Here is a 13,183-nt window from a genome sequence, read left to right as displayed (position 1 = left end):
TATGAAAGTTGGACAGTGAAGAAAGCTGTCAGGAAGAAAATTGATTAATTTGAAATGTGGTGTTTGAGGAGAGTTTTATGGATACCACAGACCACTAAATAACAAATAAGTGGGTTCTAGATCAAATAAAACCTGAATTCCCCCTAGACGTTAACATGACTAAACTGAGACTATCGTACTTTGGTCACATTATAAGAAGACAAGAGTCACCTGAAATGCATCTTAAATGGTGGCCTTCTCATTTTGGTTATGGGAATGGTCCTGTCTGGACAGTATGAAAACTTCTTTCCCTTCTCACCCACCCCCTCCAAATATCGTGCTGTAGTTGTTTGGTCATGGATACATACAAGTGTGTCCCAACACTCTGAACAGGTGCCTGAAGGGTAAGCAAATCTGACTAAATTGTGCAATAATTCCATGTGGGGAGGGAGAGCAAGACAAGAACATCAGCTTCTGTACAATTGCTCCAAAATGGACTTAGATAAGTTGAAACTATTTTAGGCTCCAATAAGTTGCAGTAGATTTCGTCTGAGCCTTTGCTGTTCTAATTCAATAAATAATATATGCTTCATCATTTTTCTTTATAAGCTAGGAAACAATGGAATGACCAAAGCTCCATACATGCTTTTCTTCCCCTCCTGAGCTGTTTCTTCCATAATGGAACTAACTATAGAGAGCGGATGACAACCTTTAGACTCTGTAGGATCTGCTGAATCTTTCCTTTTCTTCCTTCCTCCCCCCTCACCAAGTTTCCTTGACCTTTGACACACTTCTTTTTCTAAGGGCTTAGGCTCAGCTGTTTCCCTTAAAAGCATGCACCACACCCTTATTCTCTAGTCTCTAAGCATAGATAAAATCAAGATTAAACCCTTTCCTCCTCCTGAGGGCTCCTAAAGAAGGAAACTAGCATTTGGTTACCTGGAAAAAGTATTAAAGAACATTTTTCTGTTTATTTTTCTAGCAAAAAGATTGATAGTAAGTAGCAGTATTGCCTGGTTTCAATGAGTCCTCTCTCCAAGACTTGCTTCGTTATCTAAAATACAGTAAAAACTTAATTACCCAGAATTTTCAAGTTAAGTCCCTATGCTGCCCTTTCTACCTGGATGGTTAGTTGGCTAATGTAAGCCCCTGCTGTCCCTTTAAGCATTTAAGAATCTTATTCTTCTTATGCAAAGGTAAGAATGACACCTACCCATTTCTTAAAATAACATAAGGGATGTAGTGCATTGCTGTAAATGAGCCTAGCTAACCAGGATAAAATGTTCAGTACTGGCTACCTCCGGCTTTAGGATGTAAGCTGATCACTAGCTTAGGTCAAGTAACATTCCCAGCCACAGCCCGTGTTGTTAATGTATTATTACAAGCACAGGTTAATTACTGAGGAGGGAGTGATCTTTTCTCTGAAACATCCAGGACTGCTTTCTGTTAGAGACAGGATTCCAGACTAGATGAATCATTGTTTGGCTACAGTAATGCTTATGTGTGGTCATCTTCCAAAATGGACATATCCACAGTCTGGCACAAGCTGGCATTTGGCTTGCCATATGCAGTACACTTAACTAACAGGAAACTTGGGTGTTGAACAGAACCACAGTTTTAATCTTGTTGCTAGAGAGTCAAGTTCTGCTAGTGCATTTTCCAACACGGTCTGCATCTGAAAGTAAGACTGTGTTCACAGTCCTGAAAAATATAACCTACTCTCACAACTGTTTAAATTAATAAAAATGTGACATGTAGAATTTATATTAGGGCAAAACAGGAAGTATGTCTCACAGTGAATGTTATCATTGGAAAATTACTGCACACACTCAAAAGTTTTGATGGTAGTTCAAAAGGCCTGTGAAATGGGGCAAAAATGGTGCTTTTTCAGAGTGAAGGCATACAGAACATATCCTTATCCAGAGTCAGCTTTGTGAAATCTCCATACAGCCAGATCTGATTAGCTATGTGATATTGTGATGTCATCATTCGCATGATATGAACTTGGTTGATTGGGTCATTTTTCTTTAAATGTATTAAAGCATTTCCAAGAAAACAATAGTAAAATAATGTTGAAAAAAAGAAGGTTACATGGGTCAGGTGAAGAACACTTTGCCTCCACCCTATCTCAAGCTCATGAAAAACCTTTGCCCATGAAAACTGCTCTTTTCATATATATCTGTGGTTGTACATAAACTGATATTATAATAAAATGTTGGACCACAAGTTTCATTTCAGGGAAACACTTGAGCCTATTAATTTTTCATGAAGCTTTTGGCAGTGGTCCCAAGACCGAGCATCTTCTGTGCATCAGAGAGGAATATGAGCATATCAACTCATCAGATCCCCATGAGAGGTGACAAATTGCATTTTAAATATCTCTAGCTTTCATTGAGGCATTGGCATGAAACCTATTCAAAGGACAGAAATTCACGGGGCAATGTTATTGGTACACTACATGCAATTTCCTCATAAGCATACCTTACAGCTTTCCCCCAAAACTCTCTTTTTTGCATGCAGGGGAATTAAAGATGCAGACAGGGGTTCAGAAAACGTAACGGAATGTTGTATTCCCTGGCTTCCTTACTGTATTTGCTTATTTCTTAGATCCTTGAAACCTAGCTTACTAAGAATAATCTTACATTTAATTTTAAACAACAGTTCAGAGGACTTATAAATATGTCCACTGGAGCTAGGGAGAGATTGGGGGGGGGGGAGTCTCTACAAACCTGAAGGACATCTCAGGTCTGCAGAAAAATCTGAAAACTAATATAGACAGATGGAAGAGAATATATGTCTGTACTGTTAAGAAAAGAATGGCGACTGAGAGCTCAACAATTTTGCTGAACCTTCTAAGCCCTTGTTTCCATGAGGCAGTGGTGGGGGGCTTGGAAGCAAAGCAGCCCTGGAAAAGATCCCGATGTCCTCCCTTGTCATGACCCTTGATGAAGGAGGAGCTGCCCTGTGGCAATGACCAGAGATTCATTACCTACACAATTGGGCCCAGCAGGCATCACACAACTGGGTCTGGCCCAGTGGCTACCATGCAACTTGGTCAGACTTTTCCCAGAGAGAGGCCACCAAGGGGAAGGAAGGACAGAAAACGGAAGACAGGGGGGAGATAAAGGTATGTTGGCTGGTGAGTGGGAAGAAGAGAAAGAAACGTGAGAAAGGGAGATGCTAGGGGGAAATAGTGAGTGAAGGGATAAGGAGTAAATCAGATGTCCCACATAAGTCCTTGCAGGTCCACCACTTGGCTAATCCTAAGCGCAGAGTTACTTCTCATCTCACTTAAAAGCTTAAAACACTGTGCGAGTTAGTGCGATCTCAGAGACCGAAGTTTGAATCCCTGCTCTGCCACTGGGTGAGCTCGGGCCAGTCACATACTCTCAGTCTAACCCACTTCATAGGGTTGTTAGGATAAAACAGAGGAAAGGAGACGATGTAAGCCACTGTTGTTCTCCACTGGGAGGAAGGTGGGGTATAAATTAAGTACATAAATAAAGTGAAGCAAAGTATTAAGCCAGGGACTCCCAGTGTTCCCCCAGTTTATCACCCTTTTTATGAACTGGGCAACAGAAACTTACAAGTGGGGACCCACAATTTCCTCTTCCCCTCCCTGAAGCACTCACAACCTCTGCTTTCCTCTCTCCTTCCCACCCAACAGCCAACCTACCTTTATCTGCCCCCCCCCATCTTCAGCACCCCACTGCAGCCTCAACCTAGGAAAACTAAACCCAGTTGTATGGCGGTGGCCGCTGGGCCAGGTTCACTTGCATAGCAGAGAACCCTCAAGGACTTGTGGGGGCACCTTGCTTTCCCCTGTACCCTCCCATATTATTTCCTTTTTACCTCCTCCCAGAACCCCCTAAATCCTCTTCCTACCCCACTCTCTCCTTCTCAGTCATTCACCAACCAACTTTTTATCTCCCTCCCATCTTCAACTACATTTATTATTTATTTTCTTCATTTACACCTCACCTTTTCCCACAGTGAGGGCATGGTACCTTAAATCATTTTACACTAGACTGCCAGCTCTGGGTTGGGGAATTCCTGGAGATTTTGGTGGTGATTTGGGGAGGGACCTCAGTGGGGTATAATACCATAGTGTCCATATTCCAAAACAGCCATCTACTTCAAGGGAATGGAGCTCTGTTTCCTGGAGGTCACCTGAAGTTTGGCAATCCTATCGCCTCTTCTCCTTTTCATCCTCACAACAACACTGTGAGGTAGGTTAGGCTGAAAGTATACACCTGACCCTATATCAGCTAGTGAACTTCCTTGGCAGAGTGGTGATTTTAACCTGGGTCTCCCAGACGCTGGCATGAAGTACTTACCACTATGCCACACTAGCTTTCAGAGGGTGGCTGCTGCTATACGGTAGCAATCAGCTAGGCCTAGGTGAGGCATGTAAGTCAGGTAGCAGCAGGTTGCCTGGTGGTCGCTTCCAGGCCTCGCCCAATGTGTCCTCCTTTGCAGGCCAAGATAGCCCTGGAAAGGTGTTTCTCTGCTGCTGTCTGGCGGTCTCCACCACCAGGCTGGAAGCAGCTGTCAGCGGGGCTCCTGGGCTGTGCTGCTGCAGGGCCCAGCAAGGCTTCCCTGGCTGTGCCACTGCTACTGAGCCCAGCATGACTCCCCATCCCACCCCCAACCACCTGAAATAAGTTATTTTGAGGGGATTTAAACCTCCAAGGGTTTTTTTTTTACATTTTCAGATTTTTCTGCAAACCTGGGAAGTGCCTTAAATCTGGAGATCTGTTTCATCTACTAACCTTCTGCCAGGTTTCTGAGCCACTTGCTTACCTGCTCCCACCAAGTTTCCTAACAGCCCTTAACCAGAGATCTAAACACACAAACCTGACTTGTACTGAGTTAGACAATTAATGCATCTAGCTCAGTATCATATAATCTGACTGGCAGCAGAGACCTTCCAGACAGAGATCTTCCCCAACCCATGCCACCCAAGAACCTTTAACTGGAGACGCCAGAGACTGAAGCAGTGATACAAAGCATGAATTGAGCCACAGCCCGTCCCAATCAGTCTTCTTTAAAAAATAATTATGTCGAATGAATAAAATGCATTATCTTAAGCAAGAAACAATCCTCCCATCCTCAACAACATGGTGCTAATATGGAGCCTATGCTAATCAAATGTATACTGGTCCACAGCCCAGTATTGTTTACTTTCTTTGGCAAAGGCTAAATTCAGGTCTAGGTAGAGGTTTTCCCTAGTCCTGACACTCTGTGTGAAGGCAACCATGATTGGGCCCTGTCCTGGATAGCCAAGGCTAGCCTGACCTTGATCTCAGAAGCTAAGCAGGGTAAGACCTGGTCAGCATTTGGATGGGAGACCACCAAAAAAGTCCAGGGTCGTGACGCAGAGGCAGGCGATGGCAGGCTACCTCTGAATATCTCTTGCCTTGAAAACCTTAACAAGTCACCATAAATCAGCTGAGACTTGATGGCACTTTCCACCACCACCACATCAAGGACTAGACCTTTGCTATTAGGCATTCCAATCATTTGTTCTCAGTTGAGCTCTTCTCATGCATGGGTATGTATACATATCTCATATACAAATGTGAGAAATCACAACTAGGGATAGGAACAAACCTAAAAAAAACCAGTTCGGACCAGGTTTCGGGGTGGGCCTCGAACCAAGCCAAAAAGCCCCCACCTGAACCGAGCTGGTTAGGTGAGTTTAGTTCTGCCTTTCTCTGGGCTGCTGCAAGCCATGGCTGAGAGAAAGGGGGGGATCATCTGGGGGGATTGCCAGCCATTTAATCTGTCCATTTCGCTTAAGCCCACTTTGAAGTGGGGGGGGGAAGGAAGCAAAACTGACAGGTTTAAATGGATGCCAGCCATTGAACCCAACAGCTGATGGGCAGACCCGCCCTGCCGTTAGAGTTAAAAGGCTAGCAGCCATTTCAACCTAACAGCGGGGTAGGTCCGCCCATCAGCTGTGAGATTGAAATGGCTGGCAGCCATTTCACCAGTCCATTTCGCTTCCTCCTGCTTCAAAGCAGGGGGAAGCAAAACCGACCTGTGAAATGGCTTACAGCCATTTAAACCTAACAGCCATGGACCCCATGCTGCTCAGCTGTTACGTTGAAATCGCCCCAAACTGCTCAACTGAACTGGAGAAAACTCTGATAAATGTTCAGGGAAGGTGCTTTCCCCAAACATCGGTTCAGGGGCTCCAAACTGGCCCAAATTCGTGCCAAATTTTGGCTTGTGAGCCCATTTGTGCCCATCCCTATCACAACAGATAAATATATTCTTATGTGGAAAATATTGCACACCAGAAGTTTTCAAAAGTATATATTAAAAAGTGGAGACCCACAAGAAACTTGTGGGATGGTTATCTCATTCCTCACACCTTTGCTTCCTCCCCCCTCCCCCTATCTCTCACACACTCTCCCTTCGCCTCCCTTTTCTTTTCTTACTCTCTGTATGTCCTCCATGCATGTTACTTCCTTTCACTTTCTGACCCCTCATTGTTCTCTGTTTTTCTGCCTCCCCACCTCATCACTCTCTCTTTTTCTGCCCAGCACTCTCTCTTTCTGCCCCCATCACTCTCCCAGACTCCTGCCTGCTTCCTCCCCCACCCTGCACAGCAGCAGCAGTGGTGGCGGTACTCCCAGCCACCCACCTGCTTCCTCTCCCCTCAAAGAAGCAGTGGCAGACCTCTGGGACACAATGGATCTCCCAGCTACAGAGATCAATTCACTTTAGGATTGCCAGCTCCAGGTTAGGAAATTCCTGGAGATTTGGGGGTGGAGCCTTGGGACAGTGAGCTTGGGGAGGCAAGGGGCCTCAGCAGGGTATAATGCCATAGACCCAACCCTCCAAAGCAGCCATTTTATCCAGCGTAACTGATCTGTCACCTGGACAACAGCTGTAATTCTGGGTGATCTCTAGCCCTCACCTGGAGGCTGGTAATGGTAGTTCTCGTGGAGGAAATGACTGGTTTGGAGGGTGGAGTCTATGGTGTTATACCAGTCTGAAGTTCCTCCCTTCCTCAAACCCCACCCTCCCCAGTCTTCACCTCTCAAATATCCAGGAATTTCCCAACCTGGAGATGGCAACCCTATTCCCTTCCCACCCAACAGCCAACCTATCTTTATCTGCCTCTCTGTCTGCAACTTTCCATCTCCACACCCCTCTCCCACAGCCTCTACCTAGGAAAATTACAGTCTTTCCCCACAGTGGGGGCCAAAGAAGCTTACATTATTCTCTCCTCCTTTTATCTGCACAACAACCCTGTGAGGTTGGTTAGGCTGAAAGTATTTGACTGGCCCAAAATCACACAGTCAACTTGCACCGCAAGATGGGGATCTGAACCTGGGTCTTGCAGACCCTACTTTGAAGCTCTAACGGCTGCACCACACTGGCTTTCATAGGGTGGCTGCTGATGAACAGTAGCAGGCAGCATGGCCTAGCTGAGTCATGCAAATCAGGTGGTATCAATACATCCAGGAGGTGCTGCCTAAGGATACCAGCCTCCAGGTGGGACCTGGAGACCTCCCAGAATTACAACTGAACTCTAGACAGCAGAGTTCTGTCTCTCTGGAGAAAATGGCTGCTTTGGAGGGTGGATTCTGTGGCATTATACCCATCTGAGGCCCTTCCCTGAAACCAGTCCTCCTTAGAGTCCACCACAAAATCTCTAGGAATTTCTGGCAGCCCTTGTCAGGCCTGACCCAAGGTTCCCTCCCTCAAAGGCCAAAATAGGCTTGGAAAGGGTCCTTTCCCCTCCCTTTTACTGACAGAGCCAGTTAGAAGCCTTCCTCCATAATGTTCTAATCCCTCTCTGCTGAAACCTGAAGTAGATCCCTGCAGGGGCCATTTCAAAAAGTATTGGGGGGAATTCAACCCTCTCTGAGGGTTTTTTTTTAACTTTTTGGATTTTTCTTCAAACCCAGGGAGTCCCCTGAAACTGTAGAAAAAGCTGTTGGGGGAGAGTGAGCCCTCTGTTGGCAGAAATAAGTAGCTGCAGAGAATAGACTTTGGAAATTAGTATATAGATTTTAACTGATATGTGAAAGATGCCACTTCATGGATAATTTGTCTTTTTTTACTGTCAAGCAAAAAGTTATTTAAAAATAACTAGTTAATACAAGTCTCAAGCAAGAATGGAAGATATTTTTTTTCATAAAGAAGGCAAAATATGAGAATGACACAAATTTGACATTGGGCCAACCCCATAGAGACAATTCAAACCCTTCTGTGAATGTATCACTCATCCAATAACACCACTTTAAATTTTACAGTAATTAAATCACAGAGGTCCCCAACCCTTTTCAGCTCATGGGCACCTTTGGAGTTCCGACATAGAATGGTGAGTGCAACCACAAAATGGCTGCCAACCACAAAATGTTAGGGAGTATGCAAATGTCTAACTGTGGTAGTTACTCATCAAGTTTCTCTTCCACATGTCTAGCAAAAGTTCTGTTTAACAGGATACCTTTTAAAATGAACATATTATTTATATATGTTTTCTTGTACATAGAGAGCTTACTGTCAGTCATGCAATAAAGATCATTGTGCTACGGTGGCAGCTGCTGCTGAAGGAACTCTTTAAAAATTTGCACAGCCAATAAGAAGCCCTGCCTGACAAAAGCCACACATTCTAAAAACACTTGGCTGGCACCAGGAAAGGCGTCAGTGGCCACCACAGTGGGGACCCCTGAATACCGTGGTGCCCACATTTTGCCCTTACAAGAATGCTAAAATACCATTGGTTCAGTGAGAATCTGGAGCTTTTCTGGTAAATCAACAGAATCAACGTATCTAATCATATTTTTATCTGTCCCTGCCTCCAGGTAGCCTGGGATAGCATACACAGTGTTCTTTCAGCACATTTTATCCTTGTAACAACCTTTGAGGTAGATTAGTCCAACAGAAAATGACTGGCATAAGCTTACTGCATTCTGATATTTAAGTATGCCTGGGAGAAACAGATTACAACCACAAGTTATTATACAGTCCATCACTTTAGAAATGAAGACTGAATTCCAGCATGAACCTGAAATATAACTAGAAGAAGAAGAGATGGAAAGTATACCCCACCCTTCACTACCTGAAAGAGTCTCAGAGCAGCTTACAATCTCCTTTCCCTTCCCCTCTCCACAACAGACACCCTGTGAGGTAGGTGGGACTGAGAGCTCTTTCAAGGACCGCTCTTTCCAAAACAGCTCTGAGATAACTGTGACTGACCCAAGGTTACGCCAGCAGCTGCATGTGGAGGAGTGGGGAATCAAACCCAGTTCTCCCAGATTAGAGTGTAAACTCCTAACCACTACACCAAACTGGTCCATCCATCTGACAGAGCAACCTACCTCAGCTAATTTTGGAATACTGTTAGAAATTCATGGAGAAGAGATAGATCAACAGCTTTTAGCCATAATGTCTAAATGGAACCTCCATGTTCAAAGGCAGTATGTCACTGAATACTTGTTGCTAGGGATAACAGACCTTCTTGACCAGCCAGTGGGCTGCCTGGATGCATCTAGTGGGCCACCAAAAGAAAAATTATATATAGAACTTTATACATCTATATAAAACTGAATCTGATCCAGCAAGGCTCTTCTTATGTCTGATGAATTATGGTTTAGTTATTTTTATTATTACCAGCATGAAAGGTGCCATTTGGATCTTCTACCTTAAGAGTTATGAAATTTCTTACTGACTGTAATCCAGTTGTTTAACAATTGCAAGATTGTGGGGATGCCCTGAAGAAGGATGGGCACTATAAGAAACATGAAATGGAAATATTAAAAAGTAAGGCACTAAATTACTTTCAAGCCCCGATACAAGGCTATGTTGGGTATGAGTCACTGGATGACCTTAGATAAGCATTGGTCTCTCCTACCCTTTTGAATCTGTAATATGAAGAAAAAATTACTTGCATAGTGTCAAAATCAACGTGATACAGGAATTCCATGACTGCAATTCCAGCTATGATGTCTGCCTCTGAAAACCATCTATAGAAAGACCTGATATAAACTGGGGTCACATTTCTGTGAAAATGCCAGCCGGACTGCTTTAATCCCAGTACAGATGAGATAAAGGTACCCATTGGCTTGTCGCTATTTCCTACTAGGCCTTAAAGCAGATGGAGAAGGTATTTGGGGGAATTATTTTTTGGGAAATACTGAAAACATGAAAAGTTATTTTCTAGCACTTGTGTTCCCAATCAAGCCCTCTTATAACTACCTTTTAGACCCAAATTGCACTTTAGAAATTCTAACCACAGAGTTTCTGCATATAGTTTGGCCATTACTTCACAGAGTTAAAGATTACTGAGATAATACCTGTGGAAAAAGAGAGATGGAGAGGGAAGGAGGGAAAAATGAGAATTTCACACACACATGAATTCTTTCAATCAATTCCAGCTTCTTTCACAACAGGACCAAGCTGGTGTGAAGCTGGAATTTTTAGAAGTGGAAACAGCACTTGCAGGGAGACCAAACTTGGACCAGTGTCTCTGGGGAGAGGGCTTAACTCTTGATTTTCAGCACGAACAACACCCCTCTAATCTGCTATCTCTGTGTGCTATCTTCCACCTTGTCAAATGGCCTACCTGAGAAGATCAAGAAGATTCCACACCCTCATCATTCAGCAGACTGTACAAAGCAAATTCTTTTTCAGGAGGAGATTTTCAAAAAGAGATTAGAATTGCAGTATAACAGAAAAATCCAAAAGAGTGCTTTTATAACGTTTATGTATCACCTTGCTTTTCCTACTCAGTCTCGTATCTTTGTAATCCACTCTCTGAATTGGTTATGGAATGTCCTGTCTTAGACAGCTCTGTGTTTGCATTGTTTTCTAATTCTGCAATCACAGTCCCATTGCACTATTTAATTAAAAAAATCAATTTGACAGTTTTATACTCTCTGATTGAATTCTAAAAATATTTTGCAATTTGCCTTGCGGCTCAGTGAGAAAGGCAGGTGATAAATTAATAAATAAATATTTTGTCCACAGAGGAAACCTACAAAGGAACTTATAAACAGCAAACAGCAGCTTGTTGGTGGTGAGGATTTGCACCAGGAAAATGGCCTTTGGCTTGGTCCCAAACACACCTGTTACCACAACCGCCTCTCATCAATATTTTGCAGATTTTCCTCAATTTCATTAGTGGATCAGGACCCACAATTGGGTTGTGCCCAAGTTGAAGGTGGTCAAACCAAAGACTATAAAATTATTTTATTAGAAGAGATTTAAGCTGGAAAAAGAAAAAGGTGACCAAATGCAGGCAGGACTTCAGTAATCACATAGAAGTGAGTGTGGCTTTTTCACCCCTGCGTGACCAATCACACTTCCCAAATATCCATCTTTTAAGACAACTATTAAAAATATAGGACCCTGCCCTCCTTTGCATCTGGTCACCCTAAAGAGAGGTACTAAATAGTCATATACAGTAAAAAGACCTGAGTCCCAGGAAACAAGTTCAAACAAGATTAAAAAATAAAATAAAGACTAAGCTATAACCTGAAACTGAGGAGCATTTTGCTTCCCTCCTTTGTAGAATTTTTTAAATTGTCATTGTTAGGCATTCCAGTTTTTAGAAATGTAAGTCTGTGTTGCAATTTGCACATATGAGGAATACTGGTGAAAACCCATTGAAAACAATTTCCCTAAATTTGAGACTGGATCACTATTATGTTTGAATTCACAGAAAACTTCAAAGTAATAGCAGTAGCTAGAGTGTCAGACTAGGATCTGGGAGAACCAGGCTTGAAGCCCCACTTGTGTCATGGAAACCTGCTGGGTGATCTTGGGCCAATCACAGACTCTCAGCCTAACTTATCTCACAGGGGTGTTATGAAGACAAAAGAGTAGAATTATGTAAACTACCTTTAGGAGAAACTACACTGGGGAGAAAGGAGAAAAATGAAATAAATATTTATAGATTCATATCATTTGACGCTAATATGAGCCAGAGCCCGCTTGGGAGTTAGACTAAGATCTGAGAGCTCCCAAAACCAATCCCTGCTCTGCTATGAAAGCACATTGGGTGATGTTGGGTGGTCACACACTTTTAATCCAATCTACCTCACAGGGTTACTGTGAGGATAAAACTGAATACGCAAAAACAATGTTGTAAGCTATTTTGTGTCCACATTAGGTAGAAAAACTGGGTAAAAAAAATAAAGACATTTGAGTTTATTTTTCTTTACTCTCTTCCCCAAATGAATGGAAAAATTGTATTAGAATAACAGCAGTACTCTGATACTGTTTCTGTGCACAGAGGACTTTTCAACGCCTTACGGTATAAAATGAAATGCCAGTGAAATCCCAAAACCAAACCCTAGAAACTAAAACCAGAAACTGACCGGGGGGAGGGGGAGAAAGATGCCCCCAGGCAACGGTTTCGTATTCCTGCGCCACTGGTGGAATTGGCCCCTTACCTGGGATCGCCAGATTGGAAAGCGGCAAAGACCTGAGGGCAGGCGGCAAGGAGCCCATCCACTCGGCGTTGCTGCCTTCTCCGGCCATCGCCGCCGCCTTCTCTCGCCACCGTGGAGCCGCGAGTTCACTGCTACTGCCGCTAGCCCACCGAGCGGCCAGCTGGCTCCTCGGAGTCAGAGGTGGGGGGCAGCCGCTATCGCCTCAGGGTGCCCCTTTCCTGCCATGCTCCGCCAGACTGGAGCGCCCGTGCACACGCGACAGCCCTTCTGCCCCCTCTTCAGACAACCAATGCGACCCCGCCTCCTCCGGGGAGCCTCCGTTGGCCAGCTGACCTCACACGCTCTGACACGGCGGCCTTCCACCGGCAAGACTGGGCCACTGGCCGCGCCTCCCTTTCCTCTTATGTAACAAGCACTTTGGCTTGCTCTGCACCTGCAAACCAAAGAAGCACCCCGCCTTCGCACCCGGCAACCGCGGGGACATCTCTGGCAGGGGCAGAAGGCGAAGCAAGAAGAAAGCAGCGCTCGGCACCACCTCGGGGATTGGCTGCAGCCAAGCAGGGCGAATTCTCCTCCTATCAAAGCCGCTGGGCAGTGAGCCTGAAATTTGCATCACACGGCAGTTCTCGGGTGCCGATTGGTTAAGGGCCGGCTTCTCTCCGATTGGCTAATTTTCTTCCTGAAATTTCAACTTCTTCAGACGCCAACGAGGCTTCTTGAAGCTTTCAGGTTTGAGTTGGTTGAAAGGAAAAGTGGGGAAAAGGTTGTAGGGGAGCAGGTTGGATTGG

The 13,183-nt window shown here is 44.4% G+C and overlaps 1 protein-coding gene across 1 annotated transcript in view; it reads right to left on the bottom strand.

Moving 5' to 3' along the window:
* PLCXD2 (phosphatidylinositol-specific phospholipase C, X domain containing 2) overlaps positions 1–12,483 on the bottom strand; it is a 40,923-nt gene extending 28,440 nt beyond the window's left edge. Inside the window, exon 1 of the mRNA XM_015405947.1 lies at positions 12,396–12,483. Coding sequence (XP_015261433.1) covers positions 12,396–12,483 — 88 coding nt within the window. The remainder of the gene's footprint in view (positions 1–12,395) is intronic.
* Between the last annotated feature and the right edge of the window lie 700 nt (positions 12,484–13,183).

The sequence above is a fragment of the Gekko japonicus genome, unplaced genomic scaffold (assembly GCF_001447785.1).
Source record: "Gekko japonicus isolate JY-2015 unplaced genomic scaffold, Gekko_japonicus_V1.1 scaffold365, whole genome shotgun sequence".
In the NCBI taxonomy this organism is placed as follows: domain Eukaryota; kingdom Metazoa; phylum Chordata; class Lepidosauria; order Squamata; family Gekkonidae; genus Gekko; species Gekko japonicus.
Note: the sequence above shows the minus strand (reverse complement) of the source record. Positions and strands in the feature narration are given on the sequence as shown.